This window comes from Grammomys surdaster, unplaced genomic scaffold (genome assembly GCF_004785775.1).
Source record: "Grammomys surdaster isolate TR1022 unplaced genomic scaffold, NIH_TR_1.0 65, whole genome shotgun sequence".
Lineage (NCBI taxonomy): Eukaryota > Metazoa > Chordata > Mammalia > Rodentia > Muridae > Grammomys > Grammomys surdaster.
In genome coordinates, this window is record NW_021604567.1 from 19955610 (window position 1) to 19982271 (window position 26662).

Here is a 26662-nt window from a genome sequence, read left to right on the forward strand (position 1 = left end):
CAGTAGTGGTTATGCCTCTTTGCTCATAATTCTATTTTATTTTATTTTTTTGTTTGCTTTGGTTTGGCCCTTACTTCTAAATAGCTATTTCTTGTATTTTGAAGTATTTCTTGAGTTTTGTCTTCTTTTGAGGCGATAGCATCTTTAATTTTTGGATTATGATTTTCATCTATTTGACATTTTTTGTCATGGTATCATTTTTTTGTGTGATTATTTTTCTACGCTTTCTACTTTTTTGTGTAAGTGCATGTGGATTTGGGGCATGACACTTTCCTGTTGTTCATTTTTACTTGAAATTAATCTCTTTGTTGTCTGTCTTTGACATTTAGAAGTGATACATTTTTCCCTTGGCTCTTTCTGACACAGAGTAGTAGGAAAGAAAACATACACATAGCTGGGAAAATCCCTCCTCTAATGATACCAGGATGCATGGACTCTCTCCCTCCACCCATCCCCCCTCCCCCGAGCCAGTACACTGATCTATCACTTACCCTCTCCAGTTCTCATTTCTCCTTTCTTAATTTTTTGATGGCTACACTGCTAAGTTCAGTGGCCAGACTTCTACTTTGGAACAACCTATGGTTCAGGGCTGTGTTGCTCGCTTTTGTCTTTCATAACCTGAACACCCGAAACATTCTCGCTGAGAACTGACATTACGTTTCCGTGTCTGCACCATTGTCTTGTATGTTGTTGCCATTAAGGAGAAAGCACAAGACACGTGTTCCCAGTCCATGTGGAGCTCCCCATCTAAGGACTGATCATGCCAGAGTGGCCACATCCCACACAGAAGGAGCATGCACTTGTAAGTGTTCTCCTCTTTAGTTCCCTTGCCTCCACAGACGAAGATCATCTTTCAGAGTTGCAAACCAAAGACAATTGTCCGTCTTCATTCTGTGTATCTTCAACTGCAGACCATCAACCATTCTAAAGGAGAGCTGTGTAGGAAGTTTAAGAGGTTTATAGAGCTGAGACTGTGGCTCAGGGAGAGCACACGGCCTGCATGCACAGGCCATGGCTTCTGTCCCCAGCACAGCAAAAGAACCTCTTACATGGTTGTAACTCGGCTCTCCAAGTAGCTCCAGCTCTCTGTACTGGCGACCTCCATCTTTCAACTCTCCCTGTTCCTGAACTACCTGCCCTTCCTCCAACTTCCCATGCTTGCTTCTCATTGGAAATTCATATAAATTTTCCCATCAGCACAAAAGTTTTTTTTTTTTTTACTTCCTTCTGCAACATTCTGGCTAAATGGTTTTAATGACTTATTTTTAGGAAGGGGCTCACTGCCCTGTGGTAGAAGCAAGAGACTAAGTTTGAGCTCCAGCAAGAATGATAAAAGGCACAGTAGTGCCAAGGAGGCTGAGTCAGGAGGATTGCTGGCCAGTCACTACAGATGAATAGGTGATCCCAAGATCAGTGAGAGACCTTGTTAGAAAAATCAGGGTAGAGCAACTGAGAAAGACACAGAGTCTTCTGACCTCCACACATGTGTACACTTGTCATGGAGACATGCATACATAAACACAAAATGACCTCCCTTATACATGGTAAATTGTCATCAGTTGTAGGTGCTTCAGATATGCATGTACATTATGAAATGACTAAACCAACCTAATTAAGATATGCATTACCTCAGTTTCCCATCTCTTTGTGATAGGGACACTTAATATCTGTTCCCTTAGCGATCTTGAGTGACTCGATGCATGGGTTGAAGCTGATCCACTGAACTAACACTTTTCACCCTTTGGCTAATCAATCACTCTTCACCAGTCACCTCTCTGCTTCTAGGAGGTCAGCTTTTCAAACTTCTCATGTGAATTTTTCCTTTGATGAGTATGAAGTGTCCTTTTCCATGTCTTTTGATTAATTTTGGTTAGAAGTCTATTTTATTAGATATTGGAATGGCTACTCCAGCCTACTTCTTGGGTCTGTTTGCTTGGAAAATCTTTTTCCAGCCCTTTATTCTTGATGTTGAGGCATGTTTCTTGCATGAAGCAAAATTATGGCTTCTATATTTGCATCCATTCTGATAGTTTGTGTCTTTTTATTGTGGAATTGAGAAAATTGATGTTGAGAGATATTAAAGACCAATGATTGCTCATTCATGTTATTTTGATGGTCATAGTGGTGGTATATGTGTGTATGTCTCTCTCTCTGTGTGTATGTGTGAGTGCCTGTGTGTATAGAACATGTTCTATGGAGATGTGGTCAGTTATGATGGAAGGGGATGTCTCAGCGGGCCCATGCTGAGGCATCTCTTCCCCCTGAGGGACCAGCCACACGAAGGTATAGTATAGAATAGAGTTTATTCAGGGCATGGGGAGAGGAGTTAAGAGAGTAGAAGAGACAGAGAGAGGGAGAGAGTAGAGAAGTAGGGGCTGGTCATGACCACGTGGAGAGAGGAGCAAGAGGCAAGAGAGCAGGAGATCAAGAGAGAGAGGAGGGGGCAAGCAGTCCCTTTTATAGTGGGCAGGCCTACCTGGCTGTTGCCAGGTAACTATGGGGAGGAGCATACCTGGCTGTTGCTAGGTAACTGTGGGGTAGAGTTTAGACAGCATGCTAACAGCAGTGGTATGCTGTTTTGTTATATGTGCAATTTGAAATTGGGTACTGTGTTGGCTCCAGCAACTTCCATTTTCCTCAGGAGCTGGCTGTAGGTTCTCACAGTCTTTATTATTTACATAAGAATTTTAAGAGTTTTTTTTTCTGTTTTTCTACTATAATTTTACTTACTAAATTTTACTTTCCTCTGCCAACAGTTTGCCAGTAGTCAGCTTTTTTTTTTTCTTTTTCTTTTCCTTTTTTTTTTCTTTTTCCTACCCGTGGGTTCTGGGTCTGGCCTCTTGATCATGATTGTGGTTGTTGCAAGTTGTGATACTTCTGCTTTTTTTTCTTTATTGATGTCTAAGATAGAGTTCCTTTACCTTGTCTTTTATTCTTGGTAACTTTTTTCTTCTGCTTTCTCTAGTCCACTGGTGATGCTTTTTGGTACATTTACTTGATTAGTTCAGTTTTTAATACAGTTTTCCCATGTCTGACATCCTACTTTTTTTTCAGAATTTTAATTTTTTTTTGCTGAATTTGTCATTCATGCTGCTGACTTTCTTACACAGGCCCTGAGCTGAATTCCTGACTTCATTAAACTGCTTGTTTGAATTTTTTTTTTTGAGATCATTGATCAATGCTCTATCTAGACTTTGAATTCTTTGTCTAGTATTCTGTCATTTCAGTGTCCTTGGATTTGATTGCTGCCATCATGCTACTCCGAGGAGTCATATTAACATACCCTTTCACACCTGCTTCTGGGCTGGGATTTATTCATCTATTTGGATAGAGCTCTCATTTGGTTTTATTTCAAGTTCTTAGTGATCAAGCTTCTCTTGACAGCACAATCCTGATATTACTCAAAGAGGAGAGAACAAGCTGCTGCACAGGTGCTGCACAGCAGCACCAAACTTAACAAGATACTGAATACTCTTAAGTTCATTAAAGCCAATTAATATATGTCCTTGACCAAGGAAAAGCTATCAGGCTGGGGATGACTCAGATAGTAAAGGGCCATATAAGCATGATGGAGGACCTGAGTTCATATCCCAAGTGCCCACATAAAAGTCAGACAGATGAGCGTGGTAGGCATCACACTGTGATGGGGCTGGAGGCAAACCACTGAGCTCCAGGTTCAGGGAGAGACTTTGTCTCAAAGTAAAAGGTGAGAGAGACTGAGGAAGGCACCTGATTCCACCCTCTGGTTCCACACATGCCACAAACACACATATCACACATACACAGAAACCAGTAGCATTATATAACGTGAGATATAAATTTAAAACAGAGGAAAAAGTAATTATAGTGAATGAAATTAAGGAGGCATTAGGAACAAGAACAAAAATAAAAGAAAGGTTAAAGGAAAGATGTGCAAAGAACGGGCAGAATGTTACAGAGGATAGAAGGGAGCTCCAGATAAAGTTTTAATTAAGTAATAAAGAAAAATCGCAAATACTTTAACTTAATACAATTTTACCTTTAAGCAATTTAAAGTTGCTTAAAATTAAGTCAAAAATTAACTAAAATATAGTAAACAAATGTTTTAAAGGAAAATGTTTTAGAAAACAACAAAGTATCATAGTAGCGGACTTGGTACTGGAAGGTGCAAGGTGAAAGGGAGACTAGCTGGTGTTCCAGTGTCTTATGTTTCTTTTCATTTAGATGTTACTGAGCCCAGGCTGCTGCATCACTTACTCTTTAGGGATGCGGTCACTTCGGGGGCTTCCCTTCTTTGCACACCTGGAGCCACTGCTGGCACAAAGCTTTGCAGCCAGGTTCTGGCTTCACTCATGTTCAGGCCCAGTGCATACTCTGATGGCCACTCAGGGTTTAAATTTCATTATTTTCAGTGAATTCCCACCCTCGGTGGGGGAAAGAAGAGATTTTGTAAGAGCCCACTGGTTGAGCTTCATTTTCAGACACACCTACATCAAACTGCAAGATCAGACATGAGTTCTGGAGTCAAAACAGCCTAAGCACTGGCTTAGGGAGGAGCTCCTGCTGGATCCAGGACTGGTTTCCTATAAACACAGTATATGGTTTTACTCTTGCCCTGTCCTCTTCTTCATGATTCTTATGTTCTTCCTTTCTGCTTCTTGTTACCCTGACTCAGAGTCACACACAGGTGTCTTCTAATATGCTCAACTTTCTAGAGTATCTTTCTAAGCCTTATTCTGAACATACTATTTGATTCTTATCATTTTTACTAATATATATTATATATACAAATTATATATTATATATAATAATATATATGCATACACACACACACATACACGAAGAGTATCCCCCTACCCCTACCCCCAAGTCTGTGAAGCAAGAATTAAACTGCTCCAACATCTTTTGGAGTGCTTGAGTTTTGGATTAGGGATACTTAATCAGTATAGATTGTAGGTATTCTAGAGTCCAAGAAAATCTGAGCCCTTTCTGATCTCAAGCATTTTGTAAGGTCACTTACCTAGTATACTATTTTCCATGTATCCAAAGTTTTTAAATGGCTTTCTGAATGCACCAAAAGTTTTGTCACAAACTTTGTTTTTTTTTAACTTGGCATTTCTTAATTCTGTGAACTGCACTGCACTTTGTTGATGTTTTTGTAGCTTTGCTTTCCTACTTAACCAATACTTCCCTCCTTAGTATAAATCCTTAGGAAAAAATTAATGAGCCAAAATGACATGAATTAAGGTATGCCTCCTGCATACCTCACTGTCCTGAGCCTGTTAGTAGTAAGATCAATTTGGTGTCAAGCCACTGACAGGTGGGATCTCCCACAGTGAAAGGAGTCAAGAGCACAGTTTGAACTCTAGAGGGTCTCCCTAGTTTCAGTCACCCTACTGATTTTTGTTGATGAATCTCTGTTTATGGAAAGGGACTAAAAGCATAGTATAGCCACTGATATTCTGTAGTGGGTAATGTTGATTGTTGACTTTAATCCCAGCACTAAGGAGGCATAATCAGGTGGCTCTCAGTGAGTTCCAGGATAGCCTGTGCTACACAGAGAAACCCTGTCTCAAACAAACAAAAATCAAATCAACCAAACAAAAAACAAAAACAAACTAAATAAAAACTGTCTGTGAGGTTGCTTCCTGTTAGTAGAGAAGGAAAACAACTCTGAGTGGCCAGTGCCATCCCACAGCTGGAGTCTTGGTCTTCTGCCACCATGAACAAGAGGTGCCGTGTCTGTACCACAATGATAAACTGAGCCCAAATAAATCTTCCCTCAAGTTGCTTCTCGCCAGGTGTTCATTTATAGCAGCAAGAAAAGTAACTAATGTACCATTCATCCTCCAGGGCTTCATCTGCCAACCTTCAAACCACCAGGGTTTCCTTCCAACTTCCTCAATGTACTCACGAGTTTTCTTGCTAACGGGGACTTGAAGGAACAAGTTAGGATTAAACAGATAGCTTTGTGGTGAAGATACTGAAGAATATGCAACTCACTTCCAGTACATAGTTTAGTGTCCATTTTCCAGGACTATTTCTTTTAACTAAAGTTACAGTGAATAAAATAGTAATGTTTTATTTGCTTTGAGAGTGTATCGATACATATTTAGTATGGGCCAATTTGACTTTTTCCTTTTTATTGTTCTTTCAAAAGAATTGCATTGTTCTTATTGTTACTAATTAATAATAATAATAAATAATAATAAAATAATGATATTGTGTTTATGATGTGAGTACAGGCACACATGTGCCATGGTATGTGTGTAAAAGTTTGTTCTGTCCTCCATAGTGTGTACCCAAGGTCAGACTCAGGAGGTAGGCATGGGTGGCAAGCGCTTTACCTGCTGCATCACTTCACTGATCTTGTTATTGGTCTCTTAAAGAACAGTGCCTTTGATGCTTCACTCCTTGCTCAGCCGAGCATTCCGGGGTGTGGACATGCTATCTTTTATTCACTCATTCACTGCTTGGTGGGTATTTGCAATTTTTGTTTGGTGACTATGAACTTTCTGTACATTTTACCCTATGGATGCAGTTTCATTTTACACTGTTTTTTCTTTTAGTGTCTTTCTCGGGAAGCAGGTGGAAACATGAGCATCCAGTTTCTTGGCACAGTGGTAAGTATGAAAAAGTACTGTCTGTCCTCTTACTCAGAGAGAGGGTGTTTGGCTTTCTCTCATGTTTCTGCTGCTTTCATTGTGGTTTTATTTTGCTATCAAATTGAGACATCTCTGTGTGAGAAGCAGGACATGTGAGGAAAGTTTCTGCATTGAAAATATTCCTGTTGCATCTTCTCAGAGAGGAAATGCTTCTCTAGTTTCAGTTTGTTGAATATTTGTACTTCCTTTCCAATTGGCTGATTTTTTTCCTCTGTATTCTTAAAAATAAGACATATGATGTAAAAACAATGAACTTGACTTTCCCCCCTCAGTTTGCTTTCTATTTTTTTCTGTTGAGTTCTTCACATCCACTTTCCTACTGACATTGGATCATAGTTTTATATCTTCATTATTCTCATGTAAATCCTGTTATTTTGTATATTGCTATATGCCACTCAAAAGTCGCATTTTGTCTTTTAATTAATTTCTGTGTATGGATGGGTTATTTTTCTAATCTTAAACTATCACTTCGATGTGACTTATTTGTTGTGTGGGTATTCTGTCTGTATATATATCTGTTCACCACATGTATACCTGGTGCTTGTGGAGGCCACAGGATTCCCTGGAGTTACAAATGGTTGTGCACCACGTGGGTGCTGGGATCGAACTCAGGTCATTTGGAAGAGCAGTCAGCGCTCTTCACTACTGAGTTCTAAGTGCAGTCCTGTATAAGCCTCTTCTTAATGGAGGCATGTTTAACGTTCTAATGAGTTGAGGAGATGTGTTTTATTTATGAATCTCAGTTGTAAGCTCCTTAAATTGCTTCTGCTTTTTTTTCCATTATGAACGTGCTTTGCTTTTTGGATTTTAAAAATTATTTTCAAGCACATCTATGATATTTTTAAGTTTATAAGCTATATTACCTCATAAGCTGACTTAAAGCCATTAATAACTAAATGATTTGTTACAAGTTCTAGTCATTTTCTAGGTCTTAGGACACCACCCCCTGTGTGATGGAGTCTTGTACTCTGAATAATATCAGTTTTGATTATCTAAATAATTTAACTTTTTCCTCTGGTGAGGTTTACTTACTTGGATTGTTAATGTGCTTACTTCTAAGTTTATAGTTATCATTAGTGCCAGTTCTAATTTTCAGAAACTTGTTTAAACTCTATATCTGTTGTTTGTCTATTTCTGCTGTGTTTGACCATTTCCTTGTGTGTTCACCTATGAAGCACAGGTGACATGGGGGTTTACACTGTGTATATATTCTATCTTCAGTGCCAGTACTTGACTGCCCTGAAAATGTAGTTTTTAGGGTGTTTACTGGTCTAGAGGTTATGGGATCCCAAAGAATGGAGCTGATAAATGAGGTGGACTAAAGTCTTACAAAATAGACAATTCTAAAGAATAATTTGAAGTAGACTCATTCCTACTACACTTGGTAGGGGCATGGAAGTGTAGTCCAAGAATTCTGCATTTTTTGAAGAGATCAAAGTCACATGACTCTTATTTTCTTGGAGTTTTCTCACAAGCACTCAGAAAATTGTTTAATGCCTCTTTATATCTTTCGATGACTATATTCTCGGAGCATGTTCTTACATCTCTGCCCCCCTTTTTATTTTTTAACAGCAGGATATCCAGCTTAACTTTTGACTTTGATATGTTGTAGATAAATCTAGTTGTCAGTTGATGCATGGACATGCTATAAAGAAGCAAAATATAAACATAATGAATGATATTGGAATAATAGAATTAGAGTTATAATGAAATGCTTGTAAATTATTGGTATAAATTACTTGTAGCAGAGATAGAATTTAAACAATATTAAAATGAAATAAGTTTAAAGGCAGTGAAGGATCTACATGATAACACCAATGCTTTTTTTAGTTTGATTCAAATAGTTGTTCTTTTCTTGCTTCCTGAGATAATACGCAAGGACTGTTCAAAGCCGTCTTTCCTCCAGTGTCTTAAATAGATTGGTTAGCACATTGGTAATACCAAGCACAGCTTATGAGGCTGTGAAGGAGTTGAGAAACAAATTCCTTTTCCCTGCCATGTCCTAGCTTGCCTGGGGTGTCATAGGCTCTCCTAAATCCTTATCAAATTCCTCACCCCATGCCTCATGATCATCTTCAGATAACAGTGAAGATACTAAAGGAGGCTCCAGTGAAGGAGCTAAGGGATCATCTCCCAGGAGGTTATGGGTGACTTTTATTTAATTTATTTTTTTTTTATTTTCAATTTTGCCTGAATGGGGAAAATCACCCTTTTTGCCCCCCCCTTTCTTTTTTTTTATTTTTTTCATTTTTTCTTTTTTAACCAATTTTAAGGTTTGATCATTCAGTTTATATTCAGTTAAAGAATTATACATCTCTTCCTGATGATTAATATCCTCTTTATCTTCCTTAAGTATTTTATAACAGTCCAAATTAATACCCACATGACCTACTCAAGATTGAACAGTGATTTTCTCCTTGCTTATATGTCTTTCAGACTCTGTCCCATACTTCTTCCTCTAAAGTTCCTTTTTCTGGAAACCAGGGATTATAATATAATCATAAGCAACTTGCAAGCAATCTAATAACTGTGATTATTAGATTGATTATTTGCTTATTATTAGATTAATTATTGCATTAGTTTTATAATTATTAGATTAATATTTGTGCTCCTCCTTTCTTTAAAAAATGACACCCAAGCTTGGTACAAGGCACAGACTTCCCTGGCTTCTGCCCCATTATTCTCAGATCCCTGATTCATGATGCCACTTGCACCACTCGAAAGGCAGCAGGACCCGGGAGAAGAGAGCTAATAAATGAGGTAGACTAAATTATCATGCATTAGTTGTAATGAGTAACCTGAAGTAAACTCATTCCTACCCACTGTACCTGGAGGGGCACTAGAGCATCATCCAAGAGCAATTCTGTGGTTTTTTTTTTTTTTTTTTTTTGAGGAAACTGAGGTTACATGGCTCTTGTCTTGTTTTCTTGGAGTTTTCTCCAAGACTCCTCCTCACATGATTCCATTTGTGAACAGTGTTGTGACGTTATGAGTTTGTATTAGTTGTCCCTACAATAGATTGCCACACATAGGTAGCTCAGGACAACAAATTCACTAATAGTTCTGAAGAAGAAACCTAAAAGCAGAGGCAGCACAGCTCCTCGGGCTTTGTGTATGGGCTGGTGACCCCATCTCCCAGTGTCTTGTCGTGGTGGCAGTCTTTGTCCTTTCATAGCTAAGGTGTTATTCTAAGCTCCTGTGACCGTTTGGCCCTTTCCGGCTCCCTATACTTTGTGTTTTTATACATGTGAATCTAGAATACCAGTTAGGACACTTGAAGCTCACCCATGCAACCCCGTAAAAATTCCTTCTAACTACTCACAGCTGTGAAACCCTAGCCCCAAATACCATTATACCTGTGAGGTTCTCGAGAGCATGACATTTTAGGTGACATTGTTCAGCCGAGTATACTTTATACAGACAGGAAGGATGATTAGACATGTGTGAAAATTTAAAATGACTACTTACATAAAAATATGTTCTCTTAGCTCATTGCTTCTTAGGTCTGCTTTTCTAATGCCTCACTTGGATATGGCCATTTATTTCTACAAGTATCCTCATGTCTGTTGTTATCCCCCATCACAGGAGCTACCTCCTCTACTCAGATGCATGAGATGCTGAGGGGAGATATGCCTCGGCTTCGAACTAAGTAAGCATGGAGGCAGTAAACAACCACCTGGTGCAAATGAACTGATAGACCTGGATCAAAAGCAGGTCTTACTTGTCTTTGTAGCCATCACAGCACATTCAGAACAAATTCTTAACTGCATAACCCAGGGAGCTTGCTGCAGACGTTGATGATTGGACTTTGCTGTTGTTTCCCTGTCTTTACATGGCGGGGTTGGGGAGGGTTTTCTTATGAAGTTGATCCTTGGAGCCCCTTCAGGACCTCCTCTAATTAGGTCTCATCATCTCTCAAAGTTCTTGCCTCTGAGTCCTGTCATGGCCAGGCACGGAATACAAATAGTCAGTGTAGATACCACTTAGTGAACTAGTGTCCCAGAATTTTCCTTAGAACAGAGGTGCCTATTTCACTTAGCAAGTTGCTTGTGTCCCACATCTTTGGTTGAGCTGTGAGTTTATACACCAAACAGTCCAAGCTAACAAAGAAACTGAAAAGGGAGTCTTTTGGCGAATCAGAATTTCTTATGCTAAACAATAAGGATGATTTTTTTTATTTAAAAGTTTGGTAGTTACCATTGTGTTTACTATTTAAATTCTAATCATTGTTTGTATTTAATTTTTGAAGCACTGCAGTATAAGGCAAGCATATCTCACTGAGACTAATTCTCCCCACTTTGGAAACACCACACCGATTTCTTCAACAGCTTCTTGTAGCCATGGTGTTAGCATTCATCAAGGGCTTGAGGAACTATCAGTTTCTGTCTTTGATGCTTAGCCAGAAATCTTAATGAAACCAAATGATGCTGAAGTTCTCAAAGCTAATTTGAATCTCAAATTGTACATTTTAAATTAAGTTTTTATTGATAATAAATATACTTTATTTCTTATTAGCCTTGAAAGCTTGAGTGATAACATCAGTAGAATAAACATGTTTTACAACGATTTACCATTAAGGAGTCTATTAATACGACCCTTGGCACACCAGCACAATTAGATTTCAAAGTAAGGGTTTAAGGAGTAACAGCGATTAATGACAACCATCGGAAACAATTTTGAACTCCATCAGTTTAACTCAGGAGGGTAAACTTAATATGATAATTCATCTAGTTGAGTCGTATCAGCTTAGCGGGAAGGAATGTAAATATGTGACCCTCACCTAGCTTGTAAATGGATGGTGTGCTGAGAGATTTATCCATTCCATTAAGGAACTTTGGGGAACTTTGGAGTCTCTGCAATTGTTCCCTTGGAGGCTGAAAACCCAACCTGATCCCATACTGGGACCATCCTGGTTTGCATATTTCCATAATTTGCCTTTGCTACTAATATGACAGCAAGACAGAAATAACCATTTCTAATAATATCAGATGGAGTTGTGGAGGACAGCATTTTAATGCCGAGAAAGACCTCCCTGTGGGGCTGTTATTGCTACCGTCGAACAGCAGCCACACAGTTGCAGCCGCAGCCTCTTAATTGATTCGTTTAATTAGCAGGAGCTGAAGCCAGTACTGTATCTTGTCATCTGATACTGCAGGCTTCAAATCTGCATCACTCATATTTAGAGATAGAGAAGCATCATCAAAAAACTCCTAAAAACTCACTTCTGAGAGCTGAATTTAAAACAAAAAAAACCTCCCATTTGTTTGAAAGTCACATGATTAGGAAATGGGAACTAGGATTGTTGCCATTGTTCTTCATGCCTCGTCTTTGGAGTAATAAAATGACGTTATCATTTGTGTCTGGGTCTCATCTCCCAAAAGAAGATGCCAGAGACCTTTGGCGGTCTTTTCTGCCTTGTCCACAGGTGTCTGACTCAGGAAGATCTCTCAGCTCTCTCCTGTCCCTTTCCCTGCATCTGTGGAATATCAGAAATGACATAACTTGTAACTACTCATCACATACTGGTCTACATAACTGTCCACCTGTTCCAGCCTGCCTTTGTAGCTGCCTGGGTCCTGCCACCTTATACTTTGTACCCGAGTTCCTCTCTTTACAAAGCCTCCAGTCGGATTGCCCTCTGGGACTTGTTCATCAGTAGCACTGATGGCTACTTTCCCTGGACAGAGAAAAAAGACGGTGGGAGTGAGGGTAGTGTGTCTGGAGTAAAAGCCAGAGCCTTCTCCAGGTTTTTACATATGCTTCCATGCATGTGTGCGTGCACACTCGCTCACACACACATGCACATATACGTGCACACACATGTATGAATGCACATGATCACATGTGCAGGCACACGCAAGCACACATGGGCATGCACACATGCACGCACACACATACATGCACATACATATGTGCATGCACACGTGCAGGCACACACATGCATACACATACAGGCTCACACCTCCTAGCCTGCCAGGCCAGCCTGTCTTACTCTTCACCCTGATCCTTTACCATCTTGCATCAGAAAGAAGATGTCCCCAGAGCAGTTAGTGGCAGGTTGCTCCAGTTTCTCAGATGGTTTTATTTTTATAATACTCAGATTACAAGTAAATTTATAGCATCCCATTCTTCATTTCTCCCCAAATGTACAAAGTTTGAGCCAGAATGTGGATGAGAGGGTACAAAATATACTTTAAATGTTCTCTTAGTCTTAAACATTGTTTCTACAGCAGGGTGTGGTTTATGTAATAAATAGCAACCTCAAGTGTAAGAATGAACACTTGGAACACAAGTTTAGTGTATATTCTTCTGACATTGTTGTGCTGTATTTTTTTTTACTTACCATTTTATTTATTAACATTTATTTACTGATGGTATTGTATGTCATGGTGCTTGTGTGCTCATGCCATAGTGCATTTATGCCGATGCACAAGAGCCTTTACCCACTAAGCTATTTCCCTGCCCTGGCCACTGTTCTTTTTAAAGAGCTTGATTACTAATATATAGCGTGTGATGCATTATCAGCAAATTAAGAAAAATAATGTCCTGTATGCTATATGTGGTTGGGAAGACTAGATGATGACTTCCTCTCTGCCCTAAGGTATCATGCTAGCTAGAACCAGCCAAATGATATAAACCTTTAATCTTAGCATTTGGGCAGGTAAGACAGGCAATAGATAAATAAATAAATAAATAAATAAATAAATAAATAAATAAATGGCATGGGGGCTGAAGATAAATACAGACATGTGATGTGGTTATTGTACAGTAGCTGTTGAAGTGGCCTGTCCATAGATTGATGAAGCTGCATAGTATGGACCAAACACCCCCACCCCCGACACTCTCACTATATAGCCCTGTCTGTCCTAGAACTTGGTATGAAGACCAACCTGGCCTTAAACTCACAGAGATCTGTCTGCCTCTGCCTCCTGAATGCTGGGATTAAAGTCATGTGCCACTATACTTGGCTTAACTGTTTTTCTTATTGATAGAAAATCTGATATAAAAAGTCCAGCCAGAGAGTTGGGGAGATGGCTTAGCCAGTAGAGGAACTAAATTTGTATCCATAGAAAAAGTCAGGCATAGTGTCATGCATTTGTAAACTCAGTGCCTGGGAGGCAGAGACAGGCAGATCCCTGGAGTTTACTTAGTGAGTGCCAGCTTATAGAGAGATGATATCTTAAAAAATAAGATGAGCCGGGCAGTGGTGGCACACACCTTTAATCCCAGCACTTGGGAGGCAGAGGCAGGCTGATTTCTGAGTTCGAGGACAGCCTGGTCTACAGAGTGAGTTCCAGGACAGCCAGGGCTACACAGAGAAACCCTGTCTCAAAAAACAAAAAAACAAACAAACAAAAAGATGAATACATCCTGAGGAATGACACCCAAGGTGTACTCTGGTTCCCGCATGTGTTCTCTCTCTTTCTCTCTTCTTCTCTCTCTCTTGCTCACATACACATACACATACATACACATGCACACACACACACACACACACACACACACACACACACACACAGAGAAAGAGAGAGAGAGAGAGAGAGAGAGAGAGAGAGAGAGAGAGAGAGAGAGAATGAATCCTTGTGTCATTTATTAGCTGAATATCAATAAACATGGGAGTAAAGAAGCCATGTTTTGTATCTTATTAGACATCAACATTTTGATGAAGTGTTAATAGATAGATCATCTATTAGGTGACAGATATTTGCCAACTCAAGGAAGAAACTGCTGTCCCTGCTATCAGGAAGCTGGATGTCCTCTAAAGATACATAGTTAAAGCAGCTGGCGACTATCAAGTATGATATGAAGGAGGAGTGTTCTAAACAGCTCAGATAAAGGCAGTAGAGACATGACCTCTGAATACATCTCTAGCTTAGGCTACCACTCTAAGGATGAGTCGGGTTTGCAAGTGGAAAAAGGATTTCAGAAAGAGAATGGAACAAGATCTGCAAAGGATTAGAGGCAGAGTTTTAAAAACTGATGGAAAGGTAGGCTAAGGAATAAGTTTAAGCCCCAAAGGTTATGGATGTCCCAGGCATCTGAGGAAGAACAGGTCAGCTAGCACTGGTGGCGGGAAGGGGAACTATGCAGAGTGAACAGAGGATTTGGAGGAGGAGTGTAGCTGTCTCCCTGGAATGTCTGAATGTTATCTGCCTGTTGGTTTAGAGGCAGAAGAGCACTACACAGAGAAGCTGAGAGAGAACTAGTAAGTTGGACTTTTAGTATGCTTTGTTTGAAAGATCAAAGAGGCAGATGGACTATATGAGGTGGCATAGGGACACACCTCTGATGTGTAGATCAGGAAGAAAACTGGGGGTGAGCATGCATGAAGTGAGATCCAAAGCTAAGAGTAGAGCCTAAGAGGGAAGCACTTGCCTTCTACAATATTATGTTTGTTTATGAAGTGATGACATTATAATTGAATTACATCAGATGTGGCTGTTTAATGATACCATAGTGTCTTAATCCTTATTGGGGCAACTGCTTACTTCAAAGAATCTTAGGAGACTATTTTCCAACTGCTCAAATCCTTAGAATAAAATCAGTTTTAATAAGTAGCTTCATGTCCACAATGTGCATGATGCTATAGGGCTTTAAAATTGTTCTACATATATCAGCTCATTTTGCACCATTTATTTTATAAGATGAATAGGTCACAGAGCACCCAAGATTTAGCTGTAAAACTCAAACACAGGGATGGGAAGATTGTTCAGTATGTAAAAGTGCTTACTCTGTAAGCATGAGGTCTGAGTTTGAATCCTCAGTACCCATGTGAAAAGCTAGACATGACTTTCATGTACCTCTAATCCCAACATTGGGAGGCAGAGACAAGCATGTCCTGAAAGCTTGGTAGCCAGCTAGTCTAGACAACAGGGTGGGCTTCTGATTCAGTGAGAAGCCTTGTCTCAAGGAAATATGGCAGAGATAGATAAAGACACCTGATGTCCCATCATGATTTTCCAAATGCACATTCACAGGCACATACACCCTCATAGTCACACACATGCACGATACATAAATATACTTCACATGCATGTTCACAGGCATACACACCTATGTAGTCACATAAGTGTACGATACACAAATATATCACATACCAGGCACACGCAGAAAGGAAGGGTAGCTAGAAGAGGGAACATGAAACATGTGACCAAAGCAAATATGCTTTGGAATATTGCCATTTTAAAACATTTACAGTCACTAACTTATGTTCACAGAAGTGTCCATGAGCTGTCCCAAGGCTGTCTGTGCACAGTGTCACAGGGATGAACTGTCCCAGGCTGTCTGTGCACACTGTCACAGGGATGAACTGTCCCAGGCTGTCTGTGCACACTGACACAGGGATGAACTGTCCCAGGCTGTCTGTGAATGCTGACACAGGGAGGAGTGGAAAGAGTAGTGCACAGAGCTTGCCTTTCTGTATTTGAATCTTGGATTCTTTCTGCTAGTTTGTGTACTTGATTAAATTGCTTAACTTTTCAGGTCCTCAGTTTTCTTGTCAGCAAGATCTTCTTCAGCAAGATTTCCCACTTCTATGGAGGTACAATGGTTGAATAAGAAACTGTTTGTAAAATGCTGGAAAATCACAGGGACTTGGCATGTAGTGGCACAGTTTGTATTCCAGGCTTCCACTTCTGTTTCGTTTATTTTGACTTACATCTCCACCCCTCTTTTCCTTATTTGCTTACAGACCTATCATCATCACCTGACATTATGATCACAATTCAGTTCACAATTTAAGATTTAGTCTATAAAAAAAATTCAGAATGAAGAACTTTTTATTTCAAAGCCAAATTTTTGTTCATGATCTCTTAATGCAGCAAACATATTATCTATCATCTATCCTCAACTTCAAACACACACTTAAACTTATGTACCATGAGGCAGGGAGATGCTTAGTATCTATTTCCTGAAGAAAAGTAAACGTCATCAAGAACAATTCCACACCAAAGAAGACAATGGCCTGTGTGTGAACACTAGGCTTGAGATGCATACACTGGTAAAACCAACATTCTTTTGCTTCAGATCATGTTATGGTGCTTGGAGATATTGACCTCATGTTCAAGGGATGTCAGTTTAGGCCATTCAGGTCTCTATGCCACAGGCTTATATTTTTTGAAACCTACGTTAATAAGGGTTTCTAAATGTCTTAACCTGACTTCTAGCCCACCACCCACTGGAGGTAATGGGAAGGCTAAGAAGGCAAAGGAGGATGTGGACCTGTTTAGAAATAGTTCTTTGGGACAATTCCAGTCTTTGTTGTCGGGATATTAGCAGCTCAGGTTCACACAAATTAGTAGCAGTAGCTTGATCCACTGGCAAACACTATTCACAAATCAGCAACAGCAGTTAGATGCAGAAGAAACCACAAGGCTTTGTCAATTGGCTGGAGTCTGCAGAAGTGGCAAGAAGTCATCAGAATATCATGAGAAGTTCTTTGGTGTGTCTTTCTATGCAAATGATCAGCGAAGAAGGCAAGGTGAACCAATGCCACAGTATTATCAGTGAAGACCAGCATCAACAAAGCCCAACGAAGACCAGCAAAGAGTGGCAAGGCCAGAGCAGCGTCCACTGTCTGTTGGGTTATACTTATACCCTTTCCAAACATCATATGTCCTCTCAAGTGTCTGTTCCACCAAAACATCACATGCCCCCTTTCCAGGCAGCTTCGCAAAAAACACCATGTATCTGTTCTCAGCAAAGCATCCTCTCATGTGTCTGCTTCAGCAAAACATCCTCTTATAAGACAGTTTCTAGAAAAACATGACATGACACAACTGAATTTCCAAACATACCAGAAATTTCCACTTCACTGTGCCTTTATCACTACATAATGCTGCTCTTTTGTGCCTATAAATTGCTTCTTGTACTTTAACTTACATTGATGGTAATGCAGAATGATGGCACTTTTCTTCTAGAAGTCATACCAGAGTCAGTGGGTATCAGGCTTATCATGCATAAGAATCACCTGGAAGGGCTGCTGAAATGCAGATTCTTATCTGCATTTCATTTAGTTCCTAGAGAGGCTGAGAGGGAGAGGTCTCATATCATACAAAACAACTTAAAATATAAGACCAGGGCTGGAGAAACAGCTCAGCAGTTAAGACCACTGGTTGTTTTTGTAAAGGACTTAAATTCAGTTCCTAGCACCCACATGGCAGCTCAACTGCCTGTAACTCATGTTCAAAGTGATTAAATTCTCTCTTCTGACCCCTTGGGTAATGACATGCATGTAGTGCAGAGATAAACACTCAAGTAGATGTACAGGCATGTGTACACTCACACACACACTACCTCCACACAACACATAACAAATGCATCTTTGAAAATGTATACTAAGACTAGAATTTAGATTATATTCTGACAATTAATACCAAGTTGAGCAAGCAGATACCAAACTGGCTTATTGTACTAGTGTGTAATGAGGCAAACATGTGAATGATATTCTGGAATATGTTTTGTAATAGCAGTGTGTCCAAAAATTTGACTAAGTATATGTTATTTTTTTAAATTTTATTTTACTTTATTTTATTTTATTTTGGCAACTAAGGAGGAGCACATGGGACTTAAAGCATAAGGAAGCCCCTAGTGCCATCAACTGTATCTCTGTATCATCTTGTTTATAATTTCTGTGATTCTACAGTCTGTCTCACTCTGAGTTACTTTCTTACAGGTATATACAATGATCCCTTTCATTTTCTCTCTAAAGCAGGAATTTCTAGTCCTCTTGTGTGGATTATCTGTTGTCATAGGCTGCCCTGGTACAGTAAGATGCTCCGCAGCATCCCTGACCTTTGCTAGAGAATGTCCCTAGGTTGAAGGACAAAAACTGAGGGCACTGTAACTTCATACCTGATTCAGAACCAATAACAATAGAGATGCTTAACAGTTGGGATTTGGATTTCTTTCCTGTTATTCTCTAGAATCTCAGTGGTCTGAAGTCTACCAAGTACCAATGTATGATTCTCATTGTGGACGTGTGAATATATGTCTTAGGCAAAGAAAATGGCAAACTACCCTGGCCTGATATGGGTTTACCTTAGGATTATATTTAACCTTTAGCTGGTTGGAAACTTGAAAGGGCTACTTTCTTTTAATCTGCCTTATACTATATTATTATTATAGATCTCCTATGGACAACACTTGTGGAATTTAGGGTAAATCTTAGCTTGTGTGATGCTCAACTGTGGTTTGGATCCTTGCTAACATTTGAATATGTAGATGAACCATCACTGTGCACTGTGTACTGAACAATTAGAGCAGCAGTTCCTTGGCTGAAGCCGCCCTTACTTGGTTTTCAGTAGAAGTCTGGTGGTCCTCATGGTGAAGCTGAGTACATTACAAGCATCTCCTTACACAGCATCTGGGAGGGGCTCCTCCAATCTTTCTTACCTACTATTTAACTGTACAGTATTTAATACTTTGTGGGATTTTTCTCTCTTGTACTGTGGCAGAATGCCCAAAGAGACAAACAAGCTGTCAAATTGTAGTCAGCATCCCATGTACATGAGAAGTAACTTTCCCAGGCTAGCATATTTTTTAATGATGCATATTCTCAATTGGGAGAGACAATTCAGGTAATTCCTAGGGTCCCAGTGCTAATTACCGAGTTACTTATTAGGCATCAAGGGCACCAGAGAAGTGACCTTGTTTGAAATGAAATCTCTCTTGTATTTAGGGGTAAGGGAAATAACTGGTATATAGATTCTAACAATTATTTTTTAGTTCACCACGTCCAAAAGATTGTCACACCCCCTTTCTGATTAAGCCATTCAATTAAAACAAACTTTAAAATGTGTGGGTGTGTCGATGCAGGGAGCTTGATGAATTCCTGTTGAGTATTCAAAAGCAACTTCTCACTCCTTCCTGCAGGTGAGATAATACCTGTTAGAAACCTGTAGAAATGGGGCTCAGTGATTATGAGTACTTACTGCTCTGACTTGCAGGGTGACCACTGTGGCCAGCAAAGCAGCAGTTCATGGGAGGCAAGAAGGCGATTCAGTTCAGCATGACTCAATAGCCAGTGTTGGTACAAACTCTGGGAGTCTGACTCTCAGCAGTTTGTTTTCAGCATCTTTAAGCACAGCACAATTTGGTGTAAAATTTCTTTATGAAATAAAGACTCAATGAAGACATGAAATAAATAACTCAATCCCATGTGGACAATAAAACTTAAGGTATGACTACATTGAAACTGTAAAGTACACTTGACATTTTCTGTAAAGATGGATTCTATAGATTGACAAACCAATCATAAAGGTCTGTTGAAGGATCCAGTATGGTCTCTGCCACACAGATAGTATAAAAGTCATAGGCTATTAATCACACCTGCTCCTAGCCTTCTGGGTGGAAAACAGATTATACATCTCTCCCTTTGAAAACAACCCTGTGCGTTAAACATGTTTGTTCCCCTAGTACTTATTTGTGAGCATAAAACCTTTGTGTCCCCTACACTCCAAAAGAATTCTCATACAGTGCCTACAAACATGTGTAAGTCCAGCTCTAGAGAATCTGACACCTTCTTCTGGCCTCTGCAGACATCTGGATACAAAGCATACACAGATATGCACATATGCACATAAGTAGTAATGTAAACAAAAAAGACAAAGGCAGCAGAAACCAGGCAGGTTGTTTGTATTGGGAGGACAGCTGAAGTGCCAACCCAGCCAACCCAGTCGATTTCGGCCCTAGTACCAGGCATCTGGGGCTTGGGGTTCCCATCTGCTAGTGGCCCTTTGGCTCTGCTTGTGATGCCTGAATGCCAGATGAGGAACTCTTAACCCTTGTGGGGTTGACTTTTGAGATCTGATGTCTCATGCTTCCAAAGGCCCCCATTTCCCTGCTTCCACAGTCAGCTGCTTTTGTATTTGGTGGGAGGGTTTTTTCCCATAAGGTAATACTTTTTTTCCCCCAAGTAACTGATACAGACAGAAAACTAGATTAAACATGCAGTTTGATCTAAATTAGAACATAAGAAAGCCTTAACCAAATGGAGCCTGGGAATGCAGGCCTATAATTCTGTCTAGTCAGAGACCAAAAGCAGGCAGATCTCAAGGTCAAGGCTACGTGGGCAACTTATACCTTGTATTAAAATACAAAGTAGATAACCAATGACTGGTCCAACTTGAGGACCATGCCATGAGAGGGAATCCATGCCTGACACTGCCTGGATGGCCAGGGACCCAGGAAAGAACCAATGACTAGGAGGAAAAAGCAATGAAATGATTCTTACTGATATTCTGCTATACCCGTAGATTGTGTCTAGGCCAACAGTCATTAGAGGGGTGTCATCCAGCAACTGATGAGAACAGATGGGGAGACCCACAGCCAAACAGTTGGTAGAACTCTGGGAATCCTGAAGAAAAGGGGGAGGAAGGATTATAGGAGCCATCAGAGTCAAGGACATCATGAGAACATAGCCCACAGAATCAACTAAGTTGGAATCATGGGGGCTCACAGAGTCTAAAGTTACAAACACAGACCCAGTATGGGGCTGAGCTAGGGTCTTTCCATATGTGTTATGATTGTTAGCTTGATGTTCCTATAGGATTCCTAACAGTGAGTATGGGCTCTTTTGTCTGTGCTTGAGACCCTTTTCCTCTTACTGAGTTACCTTGTCCAGTCCAGACTTGATTATGAGGGTTTGTTCTAGTCATATTGTAACTTGTTATTCTATGTTCAGTTGAATCCCTGGAAGGCCTGCTCTTTTTTTTTTTTTTTAGAGAGAAACAGAAGAGGATTGGATCTGGAGGACTAAGAGGAGTGGGGGGAGTGGAAACTGCAGTCAAGATGTAATACATGACAGAAAAAACTTAAAAAATGAATAGAAAGTAGAAAAGGGTGATGTAGCTTAATAGTAGAGTGTTTAACCAGCATATGCAAGGCTCTAGGTTCAAGCCCCAGTATTGTCCCCCAGATAGATAGATAGATAGATAGATAGATGATTGACAGTTAATAAATGGTAGATGGATGATAGATTGATAAATAGATGATAGATGACAGATGGTAGACTGATAGATAACAGACAATAGACTGATAGGTTATAGATATGTATCAGTAGATAGATAGGTGATAGCTAGATAGATATGTATATGATATATTGATAGATGATAGCTAGATAGTTGATATATAGATTATATAGATGATAGATAATAGATGAAAGATGAAGATAGATGATAGACTGATAGACAATCAGATAATAGGAGAAAGAGAAAACCCTAGCTAACAACATTCAAAGTGATTCATATGTGACACACATTTAAATGTGCTTTGAGAGATTCCTTGTTCTTACTATTTAACCCCATTTCCTTATTCTCTTATCTATTTAACCACATTTTGAGCCTAGCAGTTGTTACAATATCAGAAGTAGTAATAGAGTACTCCAGAGTAGTGGTTCTGTTCTTTGGGGCACATGTGGGGTTGTGTAGAGACATTTTGGCTGACTTCAGTGGTGGGCTGCTACCCGAACAGGCCAGCATGCTACTAAGAACCCTACACTACACAAGCCAGCCTAACACAGCAGGGTCACTCAACCTCAAATATTAGTAGTGTGCGATTGAGAGTCCTATCCCAGACAGTGATCATAGACAGGATAAAGTTTTTTTTTTTAATTCACTAAAGATCATGATAAGATAAAACTCTCATATGCCAAAAAATACAGTTAATAAAGTTCGCATTTTGACAACAGACCTTAGCAACATCGTCCACTGTCCTGTGCTGAGAAGCACTGGCAGTGTATTGGGCTGATGGTGTCCCCTTCTGCTCATGGCTCACTAGAGCTGTGTGCCACTACTGCTGAGCACCCTTACCCGCAAAGGTCCAGATTTAAAATTCCAAGTCTCCTTTTCCTAAATGTGTTAGCACTTTTACCAATATTGTGAAGTGGAAGAAGCTCTGTGACCATATTGCTAACCTTCATAAAGTCGTGACTGAAAACTTGCTCATGGTTGCCCTTGGGCCATGGTGCAGCTCGTCCCTCTGCATACATTCTATAGTTTATCTAATTTCAGATCATTTGCCGGATATAGCATTTTCCTATTATCTGAATATTTGATGATTCTTCATGTGTACCTTTACATTTGCACAGAATTATGACCAAAGGTTTTTTTTTTTTTTTAATAAATGCCATGTATTTCTTGGTCACTGGCCATTTGATCCAAAGGATATTGATTTTCCTATTTGTGGTTATATCTAACTTTTATTTCAAAAAATGACTTTTTGAAGTGGAAACGTACAGTTTCTTTGGAAATTCAGTTGTACCAGATGGTGGTTTCCTGGGGCAAACACGTGAAGGAGTATTTTCTGAAGTGGACACAGGTTAAAGAACGTTTTGCTAAAGCAAGCACATGAAAGAGCGTGTGTCGAAGGATTCTTTGCTAATGACACACGTGTATTGTTGCGCCTTACACTGCATAGCTGAGCTCTGTTTGTCATGACTCCATAGACAGAAATTCACCAAAAACTTCTGGTGGTATTCTAGCAGCTTCTTGCTGCTTCTGCAACTTGGGCTGATTGGCAGAATGATGTCAGCTGATACAGATTCACATGGAGTTTCGCTAAGACTCACTTGCTGAGGCAAGACCCATGGAGGACATGAGATGTTTGGAGGGAGTGAGTATAAGGCTAAACAGACAGTGATGGAGGGTGGCTTGTGTAGCTAGTTTTGCAATGCTTTTTGGTCTCACATCTTTGCTGATCTTCAACTCATTGAGAGAAGCATGGCAGAGAACTTCTCTTGGCATCCCTGGTGGTCTTGGTCACTCCTACTGACTCATGACAATTTGGCTAAGGCATGGCTGTTTCTGCTAGGTCATGCCACTGCTGCTGATTCATGTTTGTTATCCCAACACTACTGAATTGGACTGCTGGTATATTCGTGAAATATTTGGGAGTAGATCGAACTGCGGCTGTTAAGTTCTGTGAACTGAACTGCTGATTTAGATGGGGTTTGCTCCAAAGAACAATTCCTAACAGGCCCACTTCCCCCACATCCTAATAACCTTTCTTTTCCACTGTGTCTGGTTGGTGATGGGCTAGAAGAAGGGTTAAAGCATTTGAGAACCACTATTAAAAGTAGAGTTCTAAAAATCTAAAGCTAACAACTTTTCCCAGTTCAAGATTGCCATCTATTGAGTTTTCTCTGTTAATATTTGGTAATTAGTAGGGAAAGATCCATTGAATACTATGGTGTCAATCTACCAGTTTCTTAGTACAAACCGGTGTGAGCACACACCATGTGCTCTGTGCACAGCCAGCAGTAGCACTATCTGAGTCCCAGTCAGCACTGCAGGCCTTGCAACTCATAGCAGGCTTTCACAGAGGTACTAGTAGCACTGGGCCTGTGGGCCTGGATACCACCTGGTGTCTTGCTACCATCTAGTCTGCAAAGTAGCCCTTGGAAGCTGACTACACACCACATTGTACTTGTGAATTCTGATTTATGGAGGTGACTGAGGTTACTGCCCATAAAAGAAGAATGTTACTTCCCATCAAAGGGAACAGCCATACCATGCAGGCCCACAGGGAAAGCCTGGGGCTGTGGGGTTGCAATGCAAAAGGAGCCATGAGGCATGGGCAGCAGCTCTGTGGGGACCTCTGGGAAAGAACAAGGCATGTGGGTGGGGTAGGTAGGATTTCCTGATCAAAATAATGTAGGTTTAGAAGATGGTCTCTAGTTGCCTAGTACCTAGTCCTAAATAGTGTTAGGGAAGGGGAAAATAATTGGTATGGTATCAGAGTTAAAAACAGAGATGCTTGGTTTATTCACAATTAAGTTCTTTACTTTTAGGAATTAACTCACTATGGGTAAGGCAGTGAGTCTTGAGTGGGCTAGTGCCTCCTTCAAATGTTAAACCATTATAAGGTCTAGAAAGTAAAGCTACATGGGGTCTGAAGAGACGGCAGAGTGGTTAAGAGTGTGTACTGTTCTTGTTGAGTATCCAGAGTATCCAAGTACAGTTCCTGTGTTGGGCATTCACAACCACCTGTGATTACAGCTCCTAGCAGACACTCATGAGCAGCTGCACTCATGTGTATATACCTGCACACAACTAAAAATAAAACAAATCTCCATATATATGTATGTATGTATATGTGTGTGTGTATATATGTATGTATGCATGCATGCATACATGTACAGGGAAACAGCAAGTAATGAGAACTAACCTATAACTCACAGGCTGGTGCTTTTATTAATTTGAGGTGAGGCATATTTTTCCCAGAGACCAAATCTTTTAAGTCTGCCCTCCAGAAGCTCTTTAGCGCAGTCTTTGCACCAGCCTCATCTAGACGGCAGTCAGAGCAAAGTTGCCACAGTGTACCTGTGCCATGCCAAAACCTGGTGAACTGCTTCTTAACCTGCTGAAAGGGTCCCGAGTGTCCACTCTGCACCCTCTGTTTACTGTCCCTTGGTCAGCCTGGCTTTGCATCCTCTACTTGCAGAATTACTCTTAGAAGAGATTAGGCTTTAACAACCTGAACCATAGCTGCAGACCTGTACTTCCCAGAACCCTAGTTCTCTGGTCATGTGCTTTCACAGGTAGTGCAGCCATTATATGCTGAGTTTTACTGGTGTAACCCTCAAAACTTGTAACTTCTCATGTCTTAGGGTAACATCCTCTGAAGCACACAGACTCAGAGAGGCAGGGGTGGGGGCGGATATCTCATGAGAACAGCAGAGCCCTGAAAGAGTTCGTTTCTAGTCCTAGTAATGCTTTAAACTGGAGTGTGACCTCCTAACCCTCAGTTTTCTTTGTTGTAAAATTAAAGGTTGGGGTCGGTGACCTCTGAGGTCTCTCTCAGCACCATCCTACCCCGAGAGTGATTGCATCAAGCACAATAAGCAGTTGGCTCCAGACAGTAGCAAAGCATCACATATGCAACTGATTAGCACCCTTGTCTCTCTCTCTCTATTTCCTCAGCTCTTCTGTCTCATTAGGGGAGGCATCACCGACTTCCCACAATGCCATCGAGTCCTGTAACTTAATTTCTGGGGACACACATTGTGTTGCTCCAGGCTCAGCACTAATAATCAAGATTATATGTTCTGCTTACAGTGACTTTTTTGTGGTTTCTGGGGAAAAAATGCAGATGCTTTTCAATTATTCTAAGGAAATTTTGATTAACCCCCTGGGTAGAGTTCTCGGTACCGCCTGCCATGGAGAAGCAAGTTTTATTGAGCAGAAGGTATAGAATTGAATTGCTCTTATTTGTTTTCTCTCTGGTGCCTCTGGTACTATTTCAAGCTTAAGCATTTTAATAAATATTTAATAAATAATGTCTAAAATAGGTCAAAAGTGTTATAAAGTAAATCTTCTTTGTTCACCAATCTCAAATGCAAATAAATCCATTTGACTTTTAAGTGGAATTTGCAAGTTGCAGACCCATTTTTCTTTATGTATATAAGGAGTGGGTTTTTATTTTGTTTTTATTTGAGTTTTCGTTTTGTTTTGTTTGGTGCCAGGGATTGAAACCAGAGCCTCAAGCATGCCAGCCACAAGCTCCTATGCAGACCAGCCCAGACTTAAAGTCAAGGCAGGCCTCCTGTGGGTGTTTCCAATCTACAGAGATTACAAGAATATACCACCAAGACTGGCTCTTTAGCTAGCACAGCCGACATCAGTCTTGGTCCATACTATAAGCTTGAGTGCTTCAAAGCAGCTCCCTTGGTAGCACTGCTGAGCTGGCTGCTGTCCTTGTGGACATCTCACAAGGCACTGTGCTCTCTTGGTGTTCTGTTTACTCTTTGCCTGCAGTCAGATTATTTCATATGCTTCACTTACAGAGGACTGTGAAATGCATGCCTGTAAATAATTTTTACAAGATTTTAATGAAATATGATTTTATTTGAAGTATGCAGGTCACTAGTTTTAAATGTTTGTTGAGCTCTGCACTTCCACTATAATCAATTTTAAGGCATCTTAGTCACCTACAAAGGAAGGCTATACCCAGTAGTCATCATCCCATCTCGCCAGCCCTTTAAGCCCAAGGCAGCCATTTTTCTTTCTCTGTGTGTTTGT

At 40.3% G+C, this 26662-nt stretch overlaps 1 protein-coding gene across 2 annotated transcripts in view; it reads left to right on the forward strand.

The window, feature by feature from the left end:
* The window catches only part of Pcca (propionyl-CoA carboxylase subunit alpha), a 308071-nt gene that overhangs the window by 225876 nt on the left and 55533 nt on the right, over positions 1–26662 (forward strand). For both annotated transcript variants that reach the window (XM_028771105.1, XM_028771113.1), the window contains exon 21: positions 6549–6602. In XM_028771105.1, the coding sequence (XP_028626938.1) occupies positions 6549–6602 (54 nt within the window). The remainder of the gene's footprint in view (positions 1–6548; positions 6603–26662) is intronic.